Below are 24,348 nucleotides of genomic sequence, written 5' to 3' on the forward strand. Positions count from 1 at the left end.
GCAAAACAAATAATTCTATCAACCATTTTCTTCTCTCTCTCTCTCTCTCTAAAATATCAATCAAACATAGCCTTCACACCCTTTTTTTAATCAGGATGCCAAAAGTTGGTATCGACAAAGAGATATATATCAAGATCTCTGTCACTTGCACTTGCAACGTGCCATCGTACTGTTTCTAAAAGCTCCTCTCTCCACCGCCAACCCGTGCCACGGTGCTTTTTGAAGACTAAAATATTGCAATTGAAACAAGCCACCGTGCTTTTATTTTGCTTTTTTTTTTTCCCGACTCATTGCCATTCTCCTTCTTTAACATAATGGTAGATTAGATGTGTGGGTTCTTTATATATATAAAAAATTGTTTTGAATTTCATAGATGTAAAAGTGTTTTGAATAGTTTTCTGGGTAAATTTTTTTTCTACAGGTGGTTTTTGGTAATTATCCCAGGTTTGCCCCCTAATTTATTAACATTTTCCTTTATTTAAACGTTTGGTTACCTCCATTAGAAAGAAGAAGAAGAAGAAAAGCCAAAAAAAAAAAAAAAAGGAAAGTAATTCTAATATATACCTAACGGGAAGTTGTTGAATCTGAACTCCGGAAAAAAAAGAAAAAAAGGTTGTAGAGGATGTATAAATTCTACGGAATCAAGGAAATAAAAAAACCATTTAATAGGTGGTCTAGAGGTAAGATGTTGGAATTAAGGGGTTTGTTTTTCATGTGATCTCAAGTTCAAGTCATGTGGTTGTTAATATAATGACCACTGAAAGTTTATATGATTATTAATTTCAGAGCTCGTGAAATCAATTGAGATACATATACACTAGTTTGAATATTCATGTTATTAATAATAATAATAAAAAAATAACATAAATGAAGGAATGATACGAGTTGCTTGTGCATGTGGCTAGCAACATCCAAATTTCTTTCTCTGGACTCACCTGAACAACCTGACTGTCAAATTGAATCTCATTTCCCATTGGAGAAATACTTGTTTACTTTTGCTTTGGCCTTTTTGCAGCAGGTTCCAGGGAGTCACGTAATAGTTCCCTCCCTTCTCTACCTGCACAGCTGCTGGTCTTGGTCACTTCCCGAGCCCTAAAAAGTGTTGCAGCGCCCAACTTAGCAAGCGGCGTGTGATCACTGGCCATTAAAGCATAGTTTTCATACTCATGTTAGATGCCGGCCGAGAGTTGAAAGGTTAATTTAAGTTAATTTTAATATAATTTTATTTTAATTTTTTGAATTAACAGTGCACGTCTCACCTAAATTTTATCTAGTTAACTAGATTATAAATTTACATATTATGTCACTCAGATTGAAACAAGTCAACATCCCTAATAATTTTAAAACTCAGAATGAAACAAGTCAACATCCCTGATAATTTTAAAGCAAGCTCGACCTAGATTCTAGATAGAATAATTATCGGGTTAATTAATATATTGGGACGGGAAGGGTTTAACAGCTACACATTAAATATATACCTTTCCGGCTCACTGGGTAATATCTGGATTAGTGAATCAATATTTCATGCGTTTCATCATCTTCCTCGACAAAACCACGAGTTCATGAGGTCCCATGACCTTATATGTATCTACTTTGTGTCCTTTTCTTAGAGCTCATGAATTTCCCATGCATGGAAGCCTAGTGCTCAACTATTCACTTTGATCACGAACCCAATTGCTTTTTTCTTTCTAGTTAATATATATTTTCTATCTGCTCCTCTTTTTTTCTCATTTAATTTACTCCACAACCAAACAGACAAAAGTAAAGCTAGCACGCCGATTGAATTTGAATCTTCGGGAAATCATCTGCATTAGAACATGTGATGCATTGCATTTAGCATCCCGGTAAAGATTTATTTTTATGGCAGAGACGTCATTAATTGGCTGAATATTATGATATTGAAGGAATTTCTAATAATATTAATTATGGCATGAATTCACATGGAGTTCTGGAATTCATTATCCTACGAAACATGCATCTGAATACTTTAATCCCACTAAATTATGATACTTTAAACCCACTAAAAAATATATTTTAACAATTTTCAAGTCAAAACCACTTTTAAAAAATACCTAAAAACATAAACAAAAATTGTGCTAAACATCAAGTTTTGATGAAGTTGGTTCTTCAATCTATAATATATTTAGGGGTTTTTCATCTGTGTCCCGAGGCTAAAGGCAAAAATTTAATGATGAAATTAAAAAGTTTTACTCACATGATTGTAGATTTATTTATATTTAATAAAATTCATAATTCAATATTACTGGTTATAAAAAGTAAAATATTTTATTTGTATCATTTAATTCATGCCATAAAGTCACTAGTCTATTATTTATTCAAAAGACATTGCAACTTTTCAACGAATCATGAGATTGTAAATTTTACCTTAGTATTGCACAGATTCCTACGTTAATTTTTTATCTCGAAAAATGTCGGAGTGCATAAACAAATGTAAGAATCTTAACACCTACTTAGAGCAGCAAAGTTGGAGATCTAATCCAATTTCAATGATTTTCTGTTTTTTTTTAATTGATCGGAAAAGGTTTTCTCTCTCTCCAAATATTAATTAATCTACAGGCTTGTTTAACATTTGATTTTTAATTATTAATCTATCATATGATTGTTTGGTTCATTGCAGGGCCACTAGCTTTGAAGTTTGTTTGGCATTGTCATAATTATAAATAAAGCAGTTTTTTTTTATATCAAACTTTGATCACAAGAACAATTATTGACTTACAAAACGGGGAAAGTCCACTTCCATTATTAAATTCCACCCACTTTTCTTAGAATCCTGAAGACGATACTTTCAAGTGGAGTTTATTCAAGTAAGAGACTAATAAAATGCAAAATAATTTGATAAACCCAGATAAGATTCTTCAAGGTGAGTGCATGTATGCATATTGCATAGTAATTAAATATAATCGTAGTTGAATTTCAAGTTAACTCAAATCAATTATTTTTTTAAAAAAATAAAAATGATTTTGTTTGTTTTTTAAAATTAAAAATTATATTAGAGTTAATTTTACTAGATCAATAGAATCATGAATTAACTAGCCTACTGATTAACCTGATCAAACTAAATAATTTATAAGTTTATTTTTTTATATTAAAGTTAATTTTATCACTCGATTTAAATTAAAATCAAGTTAGCTGAGTCTTGAATTGACATGATAAGCAAAATCAAGTTAAATAAAGTGCGTTGCATGTAAGGAGTATGTTGTTGGTGTTCCAAATGTAGTTGTTGAATAATTAACAATAAGGAAACCCTAAATAGGTTCATTGCACATTATTATTCACCAAAAAAGAGTCACTACACATTAATATTAAGGGAAGCAATCTCCGGAAAAGATAACAGGAAAGGAAATGTCTACAATCCAAGATCCAGTAACGAAAAAGCTTGTGAAGAGAGGAATCTTCAACTCTACTCAATTCCGCAATGTGCCAAACACAGATACCATGTCCACGCTTCATTGATCTGGATTGAAATTTCTATATATTTCCTTCTATCAAAATGGGGAATGGAAACATTGCAATTTATATTTATATAAGAGTACTGAATATATCCACGCTTCAATGATTTTGAGAATGATAAGATTGCTGATTGCAATTCGAGAAAGTAAAATGATACACAAATTGATGAATCGGTAGTTTTCTTGCTTTATGAAAAAGCCTAAGTGTTTGTTCAAAAGCTACAAATACAAGGTGGTAATCCTATAACATGTGAATGGGGTTTGATTTCATGTCCAACATCTCTAGTTTTGATATGAGTCTAACTTGTTTGTTAGTTCAATGTTTTTGGGTTTTGTTATGTGTTGATCCCAAACAAATATGGATTTGATAAGTTGTTTAACCCAATATTTTTTAATTCAGTTATGTGTTAAGCCCAAACAAACATTGATCTGGTGAGCTACCAGACCCACCGTTCATGAGCTTGGCACCGTGTTGAGCCCAAATGGATACGAGTCTAGCAAATAACTAGACCTAGAGCTCTTGGACTTGACTGTGCGCTAAGCCCAATTAGATATGGGTATAGCAAACTACTAGATCCTTTGCCCCTAGACTTGGCCTCGCGCGTGTCAAGCCCATTTAGACATAAGTTTGGTGTGCTGCTTGACCCGATGTCCTTAGGTTAACTATGTGCCAAGTTCAAGTGAGCTTGAGTCTGATTCACTACCATACCAATTGACTGTGAGTTTGGTAGTGTGCCACACAAAGGACTAAAAGGTTTGGAGATCATTATAGGCCCCATGTTGGGTTATTAGGTTCCGTTTATTTGTTCTTATGACTTTTAATATAAAATATTAAAGTTAGGGATATAAGTCTTCTTATATCCAAAGGTGTATAAAAAATATCCTAAGAGCCTACCATATTTTCATCTCATTAATATCGTGTATGGGATATTTGTTTCTCATTAATGATATCAAAAAAAAAAAAATGATTCTCTAACCCCTCTACTCCAGTTAAACAATAAGCTTCAGGAGTTGTAAACACCCCTTGAACTACTTAGATAAATGCCTTACAATTTTTATTCTCTAAACACTAATACTTCTAAATCCTAGGGTATTTATGGTATCAAAATAAAAACAAGCACTCTTTGTTTTTGAAATTTAATATTCATTCTTTCATTTATTACAGTCCATTTTTAAAAAGCTATTAAATTTATTATTTGAGGATTCTTAAACCTCACCAAAATATATTGTTTTGTAATTGTTAAACCTTTTACCATCAATTATCTATTTCTTAAACTTTGACAAATGAAATATTGGTATGAATATATAATTATTCATTGTTCAAACACCAAAAAACCTTATACATGAGTATACTAAATTTTAAAACATCATCACATATAATTTTTTTATATCAAAATCACATACTAATTGGTCAGCTAATTAAGAATAAAGTACATATACCCTAATAAATTATTAGTTTTCATAAGAAAAAATTTATTATTGCATTTATTTGTATTAAAAGTTTTCAAGTCTGTTTGTCTATATAACATTATTGTTTTTGAAATTCTCCAGCACTCTAATAGAAACCAGCAATAGTTAAGTATAATTTTATTCCTATATAAAACAAGTACAATTTTATGGCCATTCTTAAGAGAGGAAAATACAAATATAGGAAAAAATATATAATTATGAAAAGTGAATTTTTTTTTTAATTTTTATTCAGGAAACTAGAACTTAAAAGTACCTACACTAGGGCAACGTCTATTTTAATTGAAATGTATAAATATGATTTTCATTTCTATTTATGAACTTTGATTCTATTTTATCAATGTTAAAAAAAGATATTACTTTATATTTATTCTTATAAATCACATCAATCTATTCACTGAATCAATTTAGTTTGTGAAGGATCTTGCCCTTCGCAATTAATTAAAGGATTAAAATGGTAAGATTGCAATTATTTATATCCTCCAGCCAAAATGGAAAATGGCAAGATCGCAATCCACGTGTCCTCTATCAAAAGGAGAAACTATGAAAAAAAGTAAAAGAAATAATAATAAAAAAAAACAGACAGCCCTGAGCCCACCATTAGGAAGGAGTAATATTAAATATGGAGAGATTATAGGCCACGACACAAGAGTTGATGGAGACCTTCCGTGCCATTTGTCCATGCCATGCATCGCTGCACATACTTGCCCATGGACCCTCTTCTGGTCGAAGTTTCGGCCCTCGTTGTTCAGAGTTCAGACTCTCTCCCCTTTATTAATTAATTTTTGTTCGCATTTATAAATCTCTGAATCATAGAATGGGAAGACCAATTATTCTCTATAAAAGCCTCCATCCCCTCCCACCTCCTGAGAGATCCATCTGTATTTCAATTTCAACTTTCCTCTAAGAACTTCAACAAGAACCAGACCAATAAGGCAAGACTGTACCAAAAAAGAGTTAGCTATCTCAGTCAGAATCCCTGCTATCCCTCTCTGTATCCCTATTTTCTCTCACTTTCCTTCTCCGCAAGAACCCTTTTCTTCGAGCAACGCCAAATCCCCTTACAAGCTCTCTTTACTCTCTCGCTCTCTCTATATCTATGTCTCTTTCATAGCCTCCGATTGCCGTTCCTTATCAATTGGCTTCTTTCAGATCAAAACCCCACAAACCAAAAATGTCTAGTTCCTTTGAAATATTTGACAAAGTGAAGGCTGGGAAAGCCGATGCTATGAGAAGGTACAACAGAAAGAGAAACCTTTACTGCTTCTTGGAAACTGTGGGAGCTTTAGTCTTGCTTTGGTGCTCCTTCTCTTGCTTCCCTGTCATAACACTTACAGCCTCTCGTTATCTCTCCTTTTCTAACCAGAAAATCTATGCTTTTGTGCTTGCAAACGTTTTTATTCTAATCGTCGTCTACCTTTCATCTACAACGCCCAGCAACAATGACCAAAGCGACACTCCAATCCAAACCGATATCTATGACGAGTACGTTTCCTTCTCCACCTCCTCTCCTCGGTGGAAAACAACCACCGGAGAGGACAAACAGTTTGTTGTTTCATCGCTGCAAGAGGAACCAGTTCAAGCAGAAGAGAAGAATCCAGTTCGTGAGAAAGATACACTCGACGAGGAAAAACAAATTGTTTGCTGCGAGAAAACTAACGATGCTGCCAATGTTGATGAAATGGGAAAAAATCCAGTTCGTGATCTTACAGTGTTGAAAGAGGAGAAGTTTTTCAGGAGGACGCGATCAGAGAAACATGGGAAAGAGAAAAGGGCATATCCACGAGAGTTTAGAAGATCGGAGACGGAGATTGGAAGGGAGACGTTGACTGGAGTCCGTACTGGTGGCCTTAATTATAATACTCCGGGCGCCGCGAGAAAGTCGATGCTGGAGATGAATAATGACGAGTTCAGGCTTACAATTGAGAGATTTATTGCTACTAAGAAGAAGATTTTGAGAGAGGAAAGTATTGCTTTGTCAAGTGAGGAAAAGGAAGAATATTTAGCTATTAATTATAGATAATTAATTAATATTTAGCAGTATTAGTGGAAAAATGAATAAAAATAACTAGGTACCATAGAATCGAGATGGTTTTTATGATTCATGATGCATGATTCGCTTAGTTCATCCTTGGATTGCCCGAAATAAATATCTTTAATATTGAAGAATCCCATGAATCCTTAATTTTATTGTCTTTTTTTTTCCTAGTCTTTATATCCATAATAATACCAATAAGATTTAAATGTATATATGGAATTGTAACTCTGAAATGACTTTCTTGTATTTCATAAAAATTAGGAGCAGTAATCTTTACGTAAAGGCCACTCTGTCTAACTTTCCAGTTACTTTTTCTTTTTTTTTTTTTTTTAATCTTGAAATTATGTTAATTTCTGGAATTTTCAAGCTGATGGGAAATCTTCAGTTTGAATTGTGCTTGATTTTCTTGTGGTCAGAAATGCAATTCACGTGGAAGGAGACAGGGGTGAACTCCAGAGTTTATAGACTAATTTTTTTTTCTTGGCGTGCTGATGGCTCTAGCTCCCATGTTGCTATCTCTTCAGCTTTTTTAGGTGCACAGAGCATGACAGTGATGGCTGCTCCCTGCTCAGTGTAGTTGATTATTACCAGTTAAAAGAGGAGGGTGTTTGCAATTTCCATACCATATATGTGTAAGAAATTAGAACGACATCTTGTATTCGGAAACATAAAACTATAACTTCTTCTCAGACGTTCAGATTTCACTTCAGAAACCTTAATTTGTAGTTTGGACAGCCATTGATTGAAAAACCATTAGGTTGTCAGATTTTGTTTTCGCCTATTTCCTGTTCTAAAAAAAAAAAAGCATCTTTCACCCTCAAAAGTTTGGGATCTTCACGAGTGAAAAATCACCCTTTCTCTAATGAAAGGGCAGATTAGGGTTTAGAACGTATTTAGAGAGATTAAGACCTTAATTTCAATGAATTATCTCATAATTAATTGCAGAATTATTGAATTAGTGGGTGATTCATCTATAGAGGAGATGTAAATTCTTCATGATAACGAAGGCAAAGTTATAGCTATCTCCGGGGAAATGTCATCGTCATTCCTATTCTACCTCTTTTTCCCGGTGTTTTCTATTCTTGAATCTACTTTATGTTTCATAATCACTGGTCCTCGGGGGGTTGAGTCATTATTTTGTTTACGTTTGTGTTAAAAAATACCATTGACGTGGGGTTGGGGAGATTTTATTTTCAATTTCTTGTATATATGCAAAGGTCTCTTTATGAAGCAGCTTTGCTCTCATCCACTTGTTGTGGAAATTCTGCAACATGTTCAAGGGATGCAAGAGGTCTCTTGTTTTTATTATAATCAGCATTTGTGATCTTTCAATGTTTATGTAAGAAGTTATTTGAAAGGTTACCGGTAATTGATTTTTAAAATATTTTTTTATTTTTAAAAATTTATTTTTAATATCAACACATCAAAACAATTTATAATTATAAAAAATAAAAAATAAAAAATAAAAACAATTTTAACATGTTTTTTAAACAAAATTTTAGTTAACACTCGAGACACCATATCCAATATTCTACCATTGGAATATTCATCTCAATTCAAAACCATAATTCCCCGGGTAATTGATAATTAACACACCATTTCTATCGTACCCATGACCTGGTCTAAGGGGTGACCTGGGATCAATAGAAAATACATTGTTTTGATTTTTTAATAAAATTAAAACAAAGTTTTTCTGCAAAGTTTTTTTATTTTAAAATATTAAATTAGATTTTAATTATATCATGAGTTGACCTATCATATTAACTAAATTAATTTTTTTTAACTCAGACCCGAGCAGGAAATAAATTGGTTAGGTCTTGAGTTAATCCTTTAAACTAAATTAAATTGAGTAACGGTGATTTTTTTATTAATTTGCTATTCATGTTTATCTTATAGTGTGGGAAAACATTGTTTGAAATAATTTTTTTTTTTAATTTGAGATACAAATTTTGGCAATTGAAACAGCAGGGGAAATGATCAATATGGATGAAATATTACTCATTTTATTTTATTGTATTTTCATCAATGTTTGCCAGATGATGTAGTGGACCGTAGTCTCTGTGGATATGAGAAGTCCGTGTTTCTGAAAGGAAGCTGATAACAGGTAATAACCTACTCATGAAATGAACATAAGAGGAAAGTAAAGTAATGCGGACAGAAACGATGTATTACTTAGATTATAGCGGATTAATTTTTTTTTAAAATGTAAAAATATATCTGAGCATTATTAATGTGTTTTCTAATTAAAAAATCATTATGATTTTAAAATTTGATGCATATTAGATGATTTTTTAAATATAAATACAATAATATGTTAGATCAACTTGAGTTAACATATCAAACATACGATTCAAGTCATAAGACCGTAATAACCTTATAGAAAAAAAATTAAAAAAAAATTATAAAGGTTAATTCCCAATCAATCCAATATTGAAGGATATAATTGGAAAAAAAATTAAAAATGACAAAAAAAAAAAACTATAATCCAATATTGAAGGTTGAAATTGAAAGAAAAAATCCATGAAACCAATAAGAAAATTAAAAAGAAAATAATAAAATTGAAAAGAAAATTAAAAAACAAAATAGAGTCAACCTGGGTTAACTTGATTAATACATAAGCTGTGATGTGAGATTATGATAAAAAAAAATATATTTTTTTAGAATGAGACCTAGAAAAAAATACTGAAGTTAAATGAGTAAAAATGTCATAGAAAACTAGAGTCAACTCGGGTCAACTTCACTAACCCGCGACCCAGGATAACCCCACAAAAAAAAAAATAACGAAGTCCAAGGCCCAATAATATAATGTCAGAAGATGAAATTGAAAAAAAAATTAATTTTTAAAAAAAAACACCGAAAAAAAACTTGATTGGCTCGAGTTAACTCCACTATCCCACAACCATAAATATGAGATTAGGATAACATAAAGAAATGAAAGTTTAACAAATAATAAAGCTCAAGCCCTAATATCCAATGATAAAATTGTAAAAATAAAAATAAAAATAAAAATAACCTCAAAAAAGATGAGTGTTAAATTGAGATAATATTTGAAATTAGTTACTCGAGTGATGAGACCAATCCTGGTATAAGAACTAAATCAAAAGAAAATAATTAGGGACTAAATTAGAAAATAAAAAAAAATAAAAAATGAATTTAAAAAAATAGCAATAAAAAAATGAGAACTATGATTGAATAAAAAAATTAAATGAAATAAAATATTTATGGATGAAGTTGAAACAAAAACAATTCAAGAAAAGGATTAAAAAAGAATCAATGATAATCAAATTGGATAAAAATAAATAAAATAAAATGAAATGTTCAGGGATGAAATAAAAAATAAAAAATTTTAAAAAATATTAAAAACAAAGCAAATAATAATAAAAATAATAATGATAAAAATTGAAGGAAGCAACAACCGCAAGACATTTTTTTAGTAGGGCCGGGGTTAAAACCAAGGCGTGGAAAGAGAAAAGAAACAGGAAAAGAAAAAACATTCACCAGAGATCAACTCATCTCCCTCGTTGACACGCGTCAAGTCACCGTGTAAAAGACAGCTCTCAACTTCCATCGTCATTGCTGACATTATGCCGCCCAAACAACGCGAGCGCTTTTATCCTACTAGCGTGCAAAATTGTTTCATTTTTTTATTATTTTTATATCTATTTAAAGATCTAATTGTCCCTTATTTCAATTGACATATCAAAAAAGTATGAAAAAGACTCAAATAGCCCTAACCGTTAGTTTTATTTTTGAGAAATACAAGGGCAACACAATTATTTAACTGTGCATTTGAAGGTGAAAATACCAAAAAGCCTTTACCCCCAACTTTAATTTTTTTTAACTTCTAAAGGTATGTTTGTTATTATATTATTCACGTAAAAGGCAGGATCTAGATCTTTAACCCCAATTAACATGACAGTGACAATTAAATCCCAATGATACGACCATGTGTTTTTGAGTTTTTTAAGTCTGAGCAAAACAATATTTTTAAAGCTACAACCCACTACGTATTTTTTTTTTTAATTTTTGTATACTTATCTTATTCTCAAGTTTTCTTTTCGAAGCACACACAACCTTGTCTCTTTGGTTTGTCATTTCCTTTGCTTGTACTCCTTACTTGCTGTTATGTGAGTCATGTAAGTGATATAAGAAAGATGTCCCATTTTCTCTTTTAGAATTATAAAATGGACTCTCTCTCTCTCTCTCTCTCTCTCCCTCCCTCCCTCTCTCTCTCCTGGCCACACCTGCAGGCATTTTAAAGCAGTAGATTACATTAAGCTGGTGACAATTAAAGCAGACCTTAAACACATGAAAAAGGTATATGATAAGGTTAAGTCAACATCATCAACTGTACAACAAGTGTTAAGGATTAGAAATTCAATCCATGTTGCAACCTGAAATTGCAACAAATCTTGAGCAAAACATATAGCGACAATTTCCCCCCATTATTGTTTCAAAGATACTCAACTGCCGAGTCCATACTTTCCAATTGTCTATAACATCTCTGTATTTGTTAGGTTATTCTTAAATATTTATAGTCTGGTCGTATTTGGATGGTGGGAAAAAAAGCAAAAACTGATCAGTACTGCCATTGTTTGAATTGAAGAAACATACATATAAATGGAAATCTAGGCAGCTTATTAATTATTGAAAAGTAACTCAGCAAGTGATGATGGGGTAGATGATATATTGAATGATAGGACAGCTTCCCTAAGTTTTTAGCATTTAACATCTCAAGAAATTAAAAAGAAAAAAAAATGGTGTCACTTTAGGAAAAGCCACAAAAGAACGATCACTTGCAGACCATGATGGCATGGCACCCATGGATTTGCACACAGAGATCTTACTTTCTCAATCTTCTAGACAGCTTTAGTCGAAACGTCCATTTCTATTTAGTTAATGCCATGGGTATCGTGACAAAGAAAGTAGTGTGTGCGCAAGTAAAGGAGCTTAACCTTTGTGTTCTTGCCTTTATATATAGGTATGTATTTTATCCCACGTCAAGAAAATCATAGAGGAGCATTACTTAACAACAAAGTAGTGGTAGGCAGACGAGTGGACTTGATCCAAACTGGATCATAATATTGCGAAAAGGAGCTGCAATCGTGGGCTCATGTCAAAGAACCAACAATGGCGCCCTATTCTAGTATTCATGGCATGTAACGAAGCCAGGAAAAAGAAACAATTATTTGTCCACTTTATATCATGCAGAGCCAACTTATAAAATCATGAACCGAAGGTCCACCAGCCAATTTGACGCGGGACAACAAATAAAAAAGAATTAAAGCAAGAAAAGAAAGAAGCTTGAGAAAGAAAGAAGCTAAAGAAGAGGAAGAGAGGGGATTGGAGATATGCAAAACTTGCAAATTTTCATTAATCATCAAAAGTCCCTTAACACTTAGAAAAGTAGAGTATTTATACTAAAACCCTAACTTGAATAAGCAATTGGGCTTATGGCCCATTAAATAAAATATCCAACATTAATTAAATCAAGCCCAACAAATAAAGCTAAATTAATAAAACTCAACTGAAAGTCCATATAAATTAAACCCAAAACACAAGTTAAAGCCCAATTTCTCAATGGTTTGGACTATCCTCCATCGTCTATGATCATACGCGTGCATAAATAATATTTCCGGTTCGGTGTCCCCATCAATTCTCCCGGGGTTGGAAGAACTCGACCCCGTCGAGTATAGGTCAAGACAGCTCCGATAATGCTCTCAATGACAAGGATCAAGCTGTTGTGATGCTCCTCTGATAATCCAAGTATAGTCTGAATCTGGTCGTCGAATTCATATACTGGGATTTGCTGAAGTTCACCATCCCTGGTAAAAACAACTTGTGCATTCAAAGTAGCATTAATATGTTCCTTTTGTGCCAAAGATATGGATAATGAGGTAGGGGTATCAAAAGGAGAATCATGGATGGGTTGTATTTTATAAATACTGAGGTCTTTCATGTTCAAAGTAGAGCTAATATCAAAGTTTAATGGCAATTTAATGACATAAGTATTTGATTCAATCATTTGCAACACTTTGAATGGTCTAGCACTACTTACTTGCAATTTATGCTCGGTTTCCAAAGGACACCGTTCAGGTCTAATCTGTATCATGAAATAATCTCCAACATTAAGTGCATCATGATACTTAAGTAAATCAGCTCGAAATTTGTATTGTTCATTACTTGCTTGAATTTGTTTCATGATCTCAATATGCAAATTATGAACCCTACATGGTAATGACTCAGCTGACTTAGACATCCTATTGTGAGGGGATATGGGAAGGTGTTCTATCAGTTCCTTAGGTTTGTAACAATGAACACTAAATGATTGAGGGTGTGGAATGAGACAAGCATTGTCTGAAACCTGTGTAGATATGGTATGGACACAATCAAGTAACCTAGGATTATCTTCATCTTCCTCATCACGTGCATGTGGTAAGAAGTCAAGAAGTTCAACATGTTGCTCTAAACTTATGATGTCCTGGACACCAAGCCTGTGGGATGAGGAATCAGGTAGTTTAGGAGGACTAATATCATGAAACTCTTCTAAAACCATATTCATCTCTATAGGCGGTTCCACTAAAGAGTTTCCTAAAATTTCCTCCACCATTAAAGCAGACATATCAGACTCTTTCTTAACCTTAGTCTCAAGCTCATGTGGACTCATAGTGTTAAGTCCCTCTTCTTGCACATCCTCATCATCAAGGTCACTAAAATCCTCAAGATTAGGCTCATACACTTCAACACTACAATATTCCTCTTTACATAGATCCTTATATTTTTGGATGACTAAAGGTTTAGAGGTACAATCTAAAGAGATATGACCAAAACCTAGACAATTAGTACATTTAACCATAGAACTCACTTTAGACACTTCATTAACAACTCGTTTGCCTTTATCTTTCTTGTAAGGTTGTGAGTTACTAGGATTAGGTCTGTGGGGTGGAGCAACTAACAAAGAATCACTACTTCTGAATTGGGACCTAATAGGGATACTATAAGAGTCCTGACGATTTTTCCACTGATTCTTTGTGACCAACTTGTAATCTTTAGTTAAGGTATAAGCTTGGTCAAGGGTAGATACACCTTGAAATACAACTTCTCTTCTAAGATCATCATTTAAGCCTCTACAAAATCTACCCAAAGTCATGGCTTCATTCTCTCTTATGGCACATCTAATCATGTAATCATTAAATTGCGTTATATACTCATTGATAGACTTATTCCCTTGTCTTAGATTGTTCCATTGGTCTAAGAGTTTATTCCTATAAGACTGGGGTAGGTACTTTTCCTGAAGTTTTTGTTTCATTTTGATCCAATCAGTTATAGGAGGTTTACCTCTCATCTCTAAACAATCCTCAACATCTCTCCAATAAATTTTGGCTTTATCAATGAGTTTCATCTTAGCAAATCTAACTCTCTTATTATCAGACAAATTATGCCACTCAAAGAATTGATCCATATCACGAATCCACATATCAAATATCCAAGGGTCATGACGACCGTCAAAAGTGGGGGCTTCTATTTTGTTAGGACTCAAGACTCGCTCATCAAAGTCATCGTGTTTAGAGTAACCTAAATGATGGTCATATTGGTGTCGCTCAGAGTGATCTTGTCCATAATGATTATTCTTGTGATATTTATTGGTCCTTGAGTGCCTTATTCGAAAACTCTCTTGGGGCTCAATTCTTCTAAACATGTTGATCACCTAAGTTTGCAGTTCCTTTCAAATGATCATCAGGGTATCACTAAAGGTTGAGTCTACAGTAAGTGTAAACTTGAGCTTAGACACTAGATGATCGTGACACAAATGCATGCAATACTAACTTATAAATGGAATTGAGATCACAAATGGTTCTTGCATGTAAAATCACAATACAAAAATAAAGCTAATTTTTTTTTTTTTTTTTTTTTTAAATGTGGAGATTAATCAAGAACAAATTACACTAATAAAATTGTAAGCATGTAATACTAGATTTTTTGTTTTGTGTGTGTAAATGATTAATCAAACACGATGTCACAAGCGAGAACTTATAATTATCAAATAGAACAAGATATTAGCTATCACTAATGAAAGAGGTTGATGAACATAATTAACAATAAAAATGCTAGGTGAGATTTTTTTTTTTTTTGGCACAAAAAGAAATATTAATGATAATTTTGAATACTAAGTGCAATACCAAAAAAGTGAAAATCAACAAACCAAAAGTGGAGTAATTTACCGACCAAGATTCAAATTGTCGAATTCGATCGCGGATGGACCTCAGATGACATGGCAATTGGGGTGACATTGCTGCTCATGCTGATGTGGCGGACAATGATGTGGCGGCTGATGTGGATTTAGAGGGCTGACGTGGTGGGTTAATTAATTTCCCCTCCAATTCCTTCTGTGCTGCAATGTTGAGTTTCCTTTGTCTCTGCGATTTCTCGGTTGCTGTTGCTGGCGGCGGGGCGTAACAGATGACGGCGACGACTATTGCGGCCACTAGAGGTGGTGGTTGCCACTGGCCAGTTTTTACTGTTCCGTCTGTTGCCGAAGATGAAGATCTTTTGCTGCTACAATTTCGCTCTATTGCCGGTGAGCTCAGATGCGGCAGACGACTGGTTGTGGTTGTTGTCACTAATGGGTCTGCTGTGGAGGCGCTGTGGGAGTTTACTGGTGGTGCGAGATGGTGGCTGGATGGCAGATCTGTCGACGGCGTGAAGAGTGGCCTGCTGTAGGAGGTGATGCGATCTGTCGCCGTGGATGTTGTAGAGAGCTGTCGTGGTTTTTGGTGGCTATTGGGGATGCCCAATCTGCTCTCTCGTGAGGATGGTGTGCCCTGCGGTGGCTGTTTTTTGATGATGAACAGTGTACAATGTTGATTGTGGCAGCTGTGTTGCTGGTGGAGACGATCAACAGTGCCGATGAACAGCGATGGACAGTGACAATTTGAGTTCGGCGGCTGTTTGCTGTGGAGAGATGAACAGTGTTGATCTGGTTTTTTTTTTTTCTCCCGGCGGCTGCGCAGTCGATGAACAATAACTTTGAACAGTAACTTTTTTTTTTTCCAGATTAATTGTAACACATAGATCGATTAATTGTAAGAACAATTAAAAGCCGTGCTCTGATACCAAATTTGACGCGGGACAACAAATAAAAAAGAATTAAAGCAAGAAAAGAAAGAAGCTTGAGAAAGAAAGAAGCTAAAGAAGAGGAAGAGAGGGGATTGGAGATATGCAAAACTTGCAAATTTTCATTAATCATCAAAAGTCCCTTAACACTTAGAAAAGTAGAGTATTTATACTAAAACCCTAACTTGAATAAGCAATTGGGCTTATGGCCCATTAAATAAAATATCCAACATTAATTAAATCAAGCCCAACAAATAAAGCTAAATTAATAAAACTCAACTGAAAGTCCATATAAATTAAACCCAAAACACAAGTTAAAGCCCAATTTCTCAATGGTTTGGACTATCCTCCATCGTCTATGATCATACGCGTGCATAAATAATATTTCCGGTTCGGTGTCTCCATCACAATTATTGGAGTCTATAAAATCTGTGTATTTCATCCAGTTTGGAGTCATGGTGTGGTCGGGGAACACAGGCATTATATGATGATTTGGACAGGAACTTGCTGGTGATGAATAATTTGTTAGCATCAACACAGTGCTCCCTCTAATGACTCGTTCCTAAAGCTTAATAAATTTTAGGGTAAATGACTCATTCCTTCAATTTTATGAAAAAAAATGGAATGAAAACTCTAATTTTGGTGGAAAACATGATTAAATAATATATAGGATAGAGCAAACACAATGAAAATATTATAGGAGCACATTAGAGGTTTATCCAATTATATAAAAATAGATGAGCTATTTATCCTAAATTTTATCTTTAAATTTTGTTCTGTTTTTTACAATGAGAGAACACCACACACAGTAATCTTCTAGTGTAAGAAGTGTCCCAAGTGAATTTTTTTTTCTGCAAGGTGAAGTTTCTCTGCCTGCTCCTATTAAACAAGAAGCACAATTACCCATATATATATATATATATATATATATGCCTTGAAGCTTGAAGGTGGAAAGGAATACAAATTACCCCTGGTGTAATTTGTTGTATCCTGACCTACATATACAAACTATGATGCCTTAATTTTAACATGTAAAGCTTCATAGATTTACATTTCTAAGCATATAAGATTTTAAAAGGAAATGGTGCAACAGCAAATCTGGGTATAATAAAATTTTCGAGGCGTGTAGTAGCTATCAGAATTCAGAAAAGCAATCTTCTGACCTGCAATAATCATGGTCAAGATGTTATCTTTTATCTCTGTATCTGTCAACATAAAAGCATCATCAAAACCTACATTTTCTCTTCTTAATTGCCTTGCGAGCATCTTCTTCTTGCAGTCATGATCAAGTCCAGAGTTTTCACGATCTTTTTTTGGCCTAAATCACCATTATTTTTTTAGAATTATCAAGCTCACCGCATCAGAAACACTCGGATTTAAAAGGAATTTAATATAGCTCAAGCCCACAACATTCGAAGCTCATTTATGATTTGATGGACTCCATTGGTAGATTACCTGAAGGAATTTGTAAAATCTAGTGTATGGAAACCTAATGGGGACTTGAGCACTGCTTCACAGCCATGAGTTATGTCCTCTTGCAGCATATCTCGTTTTTGCCCATCCTCTAAGCTCATCAACATCCTGCATATGGCTTTGAAGGTTAACTGCAACAATTACATACCAAGATCAATATCATGGCTTTTTAGTTTTTATTCTCGGATTCAAAATGAGATTTCCTAAGAAAAACGCGGTGATAAGGCTTTCAAATTGGGCCTATGGTTGGTTTTGTCCCAAAAACTAGCATCTTAAGGGCTTCTCTATTCGGGCCATAGAAATTTACTAAAACCCGTAAAAATATCAATCAAGTGGGTCAGCTAATTAAGCCTGTAGTTGTCTCAAAATAAAAAGGAGAGAGACAAAATATATTTAATTAAAGAGATGGGATATAAAAATAAAACTATTATTAAGATATTTTTGAAGTGAATTTTGGTATTTTTAAAATAGAAGGTAAATAGAGAGCATGTTTCCACAAATAATATTTATTATTTTTTATTCCTAACCCATATTTTTTTAAAAAAATAATCAAAGCAACTTTGTTTTGACCAAATTTTTTCTAGAAAAGTCAATGAGTTTTGCACGTGTTTTATCCCGGGTTGAATTGGGTTTTTGACCAAATCAGACCGAATCAATCCTTTCTCTATACTCAATATAAACTAAAGTAAAAAATATATATATATATATATATATATATATTTAATTATTTTTTAAAATATATAAGTTTGACAATAATACATAATAAGAGTAAAATATTTTTTTTATATTTTATTTAATCTTGTCCATTATAACCAAATAAAATATAAAAATAATTATTTTATCTTATCCATTGCTATCAAACACAATTATATCTCCATCTCAATTTATATTATATTTTATCTTCTGTCTTTACTGTCTCTGTTTCTCTCGTCCTGAAACAATAACAATGTTATGGTATCATAGCTCCAGTTCACGTGAATGTGCTCTTGAGCTGCGTACATATGAAGGAATATATATGCGCCTAGTAACTAGATTAGGAAAATGCTTGGACTGCACGAGCTCCCCCTTTTAAGGGTTGTTTGTATTTGCAGCCAAGCTGCGCATCTCAAAAAAATTATTTGATTTTATTTTAAATTTTAAATTTTTTATTATTAGATTATTTTGATAGATTAATTTTAAAAATAAAAATATTTATTATATTGATATATTTTTTAAAAATATATATTTTAAAAAGCAATCATTACTATAATATTAAACATTATATTATATATAATGATGACAACGTTGTACAACACTAAAAATATAATTAATTGTATTATTTTAAAAAAAATGGATTATCATGCTCATCATAAATTATTAAAATATAACAACCAATAATTATTTAATAGGACAAAGATAAACATATAAAATAATAAAGAAAATCACTCAATTGATGAAAAAGTTATAAAAATATTTCACTGTGCAACTTTATCGTGCTCAAATGATAATCATCAATATTTATTTAATAGAAAAGAGATAAGCACAATATAAAGAAAGAAACAAGGGAGAGAAATAAAGAAATAATTTTTGAGCTGGTAGGAATATAAATTAATATTAAGGTAACTAACCTCGAGTGCCTGGCCAAGTATGGTGATTATGCCAACATTTTCCCAAGTGTCAAGATTCTTCACAATCAGTTCATCAAACTATTTGACGAAAACAGATATTGAACTTGTGGTGTTCACGAGAAGCACGGAGTAGCAGGCTTTGATCCCCCAGAAGCTCTGCGCAATTGATTTTATACATCTTTTCGTGAATTTCCCCGAATTGTCATGTAAGATTGTCTTAGCCGATTTTATTCATCTTTTCGTGAATTTCCCCGAATTAGCAGCTTCACAAATAGAATATACAAAAATGGAAAAGGCACCGAGAAGAAGCACAGCGCGCGTGGAAACAAAGGGAAGAATTCGTAGACGGAAGAAGAGGCAGCATTTTGTTCTACTTTCGGAAGTGAAACATGAAACTACGTTGGTATGGCCGTCTTATTTCCTTTCTGGCATAAATATTTGAAATTGGATAGTGTAGTGTACGGCCGAGAAAATGGGTGTTGGCATTTTGGCTATTGCTGGCCGGAAATGCAAACATCCCCGTTGACGTAAAGAGCGTAGCTGTTTTTTTTTTTTTAATTAAACATATAGCTTTTGTTTTTTTTCCTAGATCCAGTAAATCTTCATGTTTTAAATCTTGATTTTATAAAAATTTACTGGGACAATTAAAAGTCGCTATAACATGGACACAAGCAAATTTTGTGCCAATTATTGTTCAAAATCCAAGATTTCGAACCAAGCCTAAATATACGATAAACAACCACGCATTTAAAAGACATAATGACATGAAGCCCTTATTACTCGAGTAATCTTGTGCAACTGTACAAGTAATACTCTGCATCCTAGCCCTTTAATTTCTAACCATTGAAATGACCAAGTTGGTGTACTTGGTTCTAGTCTTTGACAAGTACCCCTCCACCATCTCTCCATACCTTCGAAATAATTCGTCCATTATGTCCCTCCCAAAATGAGATTCCAGCATCGACTCCACGACGGCTCTGATTGTCTTGGCCACCTTCTGTCCACGTGATGCTGCACCAGATGTGGTGTCCACATCGTCGGCACCTCCATCCCAGTCAATTTCAAAGGTTTCGAGTCGACTGACACTGAAAGAACCATCCTTTTCAATCTCTAACCTCGTTTCTCCCGCACATGGACCATAGTAGGGGGCGTTAAAGGAATCGACCTTTTCTTCCTCGACGAGCCCCTGTAGCGTTAGTCAACGCCAAAATTAAAACAAAAGCTAGCTTGATGTCTATATATATATATATATATATATATATATATGAATGTTGTGGTTCCATTCCCAAGTTGGTTATCCATTTTGTGCTGGCATAAATAAACTGTTTTACACCGAGTTTATTCGTTTAATTAGATGCTTGTCCCAAATGGAAAACATCACGGCAACAAGAATTTAGATCAACTTAAACATAAAGTTAGGCTTGGTATCTATAAAGACATTTTCTCTTGAGCTACGAATATATGATAAAAGTCTTGGGAGGCATTATCCTCTAATACTTGGATTTCTATAGAAAACGTCTTCAGCCAAATAATCACAATTTAAATTTTTTATCGAAGTCAACATGATGAAAGCGATATGTTAAGGGGTAAAACTATTATATATCTGTACTTTTAATAAAGGAGTACTTATTCTATTTGTTTTTTTTTTTTAAAAGAATACTATTATTAATATTTTATGCTTTCATATTCGATTGTAACTTAGCCCTTGTGTAGTTTTTTCATCACAATTAAGTTTTTTTGGTGGAGGAACTAACTAACTTATGCTTTTAAATATAGAGTTATTAATTTATAAAATTATCAAAAATACAAGAACTAACTTATAATTTACTCTGTTAAGTGAAATAATAATTTAAAATTACTGAATAAACTATTTTCGATAAAGGTATGAAATGAAATCAACCTAGGTAGAAAATGTGCAGATTTACTAAAGGAATTACTTGAATGTAAAATTGTAAGCAAATACACAAGATCAAATTAAAGCATTACGAATTTAATCACCTCAGAAACCATGCTCATTAGTGCCTGTGCTAAGAGCTCCCAATGGTAGCAACTCTCGTCCGTGGCGGGATCGGTCGATCTCCTGCCCATGAATGACAAGAGCATGCAGCCTCCGGGAACTATTTCCTTCGAACGTGATTTTAGAAACGACGAAAAGTCCTTTTGAAACTGCAATGAATATGCTTCTAACACACTAAGCGAGCTTGACTTTGATATATAAATCTTTCCCTTGTTCATGGCCGTCCTCGCGTTGCTCTCTAGACCAGCTGGAACCTGTTCATATATTAATTGCTATCTTTTTTAAAATTAAGCATTCTTTGGTAAGAAGGGAAACTAGAAGATTAATTGATTTATTTAGTACCTTAAAAGATATTGTCTCACGTTAAAATATTAAGATTTACAGTTTTATAATAAATTTAAGATTTAGAATCTTATATAAATTTTGTCGAATGAGACTTTGATTTTATGACCACTGAAATTATGGGATGAAGAAATCAATAAGTATGTGGTCAGAAATCAATAAGTATGTGGTCCCTGTGTACCACGTGTTTCGATATGTGTTTGATTTAATTTGTTTTAAAAATATATTTACCTTAAAAAAATATTAAATTAATATTTTTTTAACATTTTTAATAATTTTTATGTACTGAAATAAAAAAAAATATAAAAAAATTTAATGTATTTCAAAAAAATAATTTAAAAGAAATACAATACACCATAATATCAAATATACTTATTTTTAACAAAGGATTGATGCCGGCTTTTTTTTTAAGTTAGCAATGAGAGCATCCTATCTCTCTTATCACACACACGTGTTTATTATGTTTTTATATTTATAGATAGTTTTTAACTATATATATAAAAAATAAACATATTTAATTAAAAAACAAAAACAATTATATTTATAAAATAGTTTTAAAATGAATTTTTATTTTTGAAACAAGGATATGTCCCTTTTTTCTAATTGTCTTGATCTTTCCTTTCTCGAATACTACTTACTTTGATAGCTTTTCATTAAAAAATAACTTGCAATAATTGCACTTGCAATTATTTTCTAAGCCACCGAAAAAGCTCAAATGCGATAAAGAAGGGAAATCATTGGACTGCTTAGTCCTTCACAGTTTCTTTGCAGCGAAAAATTATGACAAGAGGGAAGGGAAGGGATGGGGAAAATTATACCCTCAAGATATATATATATATATATATTATTATTTTTTTTTTTTTTGGGGTACGTAGAAAAGTGAATGAAAGATAATAAATATTGAATATAATTAAGTTGATATCATAAATATTAGAAAGTTATTTTCTTCCCCGCAATCACCGCCCTCTCTCTTCACTTCTCCTCCATTCACCTGATCTTTTCTAAACAAACGGCAAGCACAAATTAAGACAAACAAAAAAATGCAAGACCATGCGATGCGAGCCTAATTGTTAGCTGATTGTTCCTGCATGCACTTGATTATGATGATATAGTTTATATGTCTGTCATACAAACCTGCGAGAGCCAGTGAAGACTAGAAGAAGAGTGCACACAGTGCAAGCTCCTGCTAGGAAACAATCTGCCATAGAAAGAACCCGGCGTTGCTGATACAAAGCATGGCCCGAACTCGGAACCCTTTTCTTTCTTTAACCTGTCGTGGAATGCTGGCAAGGATCCGAAAATAAAATTGAAGTCATTACAAGGAAGATCATTCAGGAAGACCTTAAGTTCTGGTGTTGGACGCCCCAACTCTCTGCATTTGGCATAGATGATATCAGTCATTTCGGAGATCACTGACAGCGAGTTAGGTCCAGAGGAGCAACCCAGGTCTGCAATACCCATGATGTCTGGGATATTGCTGCGCAACATTTGCGTTATAGCCTCCTCGTTGATTCGCTTTCCCAGAGATATTATCTTGCTCTGCAAAATTAAACAAGTATTAGAGCCCCGAGGGTAGCTCATATTGACTGCACTTTTGTGATCGTCAAGACTAAAAAAAGAAAAAGAGCAGCTTCGTCCCATGGATAAACCTCGAGAAATTGTTCCAAACCATGTGAATATGTATTAAAACCTTTTTTCTTTTTCTTTTTTGCTTTATATATATATATATATATATATATATATATATATATATATATATATATATATATTAACGTGGCATCGGTTACATCTAGACTATGGGAGCGAGCAAACATGTATACGTGCACATATTGTTAAATATAAGAATAAATAAAAGGAGAAGGGGATGCAAACCTGCACTTTCGAGTTTTTTGCATAACTATTTTCATCATCTCCTTTGTTCATGTGAAGCACTTGCATTACTTCCATCTTTCTGCTCTCTCTTCAGCTAAAACTGCAAGTGATGAAGTGTTTCAGACATTCATGTTGTATATATAGAGGCAGGCAAGGAATCTAGAGCTGAAAAGCTAACGGTTCAAAATAAATAAATTTTACCCGACCTCCATTTCAAACATATGTCAAACAGTACCTAGTCAAAAAAAAGTGACCACTTTTAAAAAGATATCCAACCCGATGTCGAATTGGAGCCACTAAAAACATATCTAGAGTAAATTATATTAGTACGTAACTTCTTATTCCATACAAATGTTAATTATTTATATTAAAAAAGTAATTTTCCATATTTATGTAATTATTAGAGCACTATAATTAGACTGGAATTATCGCTATTAGTTAGTACCTGATTTTGTAGAATATAAAAGGAAAGAGATTGTGTTATTTATTCAAATCAATAAATTAGCCATCTAACCCCGTGTTTCACTGCAGATATCATAAAAAAATTTCAGCACAAAAAATAAATATATAGCTTTTCCAAAGATTTTTTTTTAACACCAAAAAATCATAATTATAAATCAAAAAACTTAAGCATGAACTTAATTAAATAAACTGAGAATTATTTGTACCAATAAATACAAAAAAAAAAATTGATGATAACTAATAACTAAATTAAAAAAATTAAGAGATAAATATAAATTAAGATATTTGATCTCGTAACACGGATCATGTATTAATTTATATTTAATAACTCTGTTTATTATAATTAATTTTTTATTATTTAATCAAGTTCATTTTAAATCGCCTCTCATTTCTGGTTCTCTATTTTTAAATCTTGTTATCTTTAACAAATTTACTTAAATGGACTATGAGGAGCTTTAACCCTCTGACTCCAAAGAGCCTAAGTCG

The 24,348-nt window shown here is 32.8% G+C and overlaps 2 protein-coding genes across 2 annotated transcripts; one reads left to right on the forward strand and one right to left on the reverse strand.

The window, feature by feature from the left end:
* The first annotated feature begins 5,664 nt into the window (after positions 1 to 5,664).
* On the forward strand, positions 5,665 to 7,108 carry LOC118062121 (uncharacterized). The gene has a single exon (XM_035075807.2). The coding sequence runs from the start codon at positions 6,112 to 6,114 to the stop codon at positions 6,958 to 6,960; it is 849 nt and encodes a 282-aa protein (XP_034931698.1). The 5' UTR covers positions 5,665 to 6,111; the 3' UTR covers positions 6,961 to 7,108.
* A 12,780-nt stretch (positions 7,109 to 19,888) lies between these two features.
* LOC118062119 (probable jasmonic acid carboxyl methyltransferase 2) lies at positions 19,889 to 23,543 on the reverse strand. The gene is made up of 4 exons (XM_035075806.1): positions 23,401 to 23,543; positions 22,663 to 23,067; positions 21,168 to 21,440; positions 19,889 to 20,355 (listed from the first exon to the last, which is right to left on the reverse strand). Exons 1-4 carry the CDS (start codon positions 23,473 to 23,475, stop codon positions 19,999 to 20,001), a joined length of 1,110 nt encoding a protein of 369 aa, XP_034931697.1. The 5' UTR covers positions 23,476 to 23,543; the 3' UTR covers positions 19,889 to 19,998.
* Positions 23,544 to 24,348: the final 805 nt, after the last annotated feature.

Source organism: Populus alba, chromosome 5 (assembly GCF_005239225.2).
Source record: "Populus alba chromosome 5, ASM523922v2, whole genome shotgun sequence".
Taxonomy (NCBI): Eukaryota; Viridiplantae; Streptophyta; class Magnoliopsida; order Malpighiales; family Salicaceae; genus Populus; species Populus alba.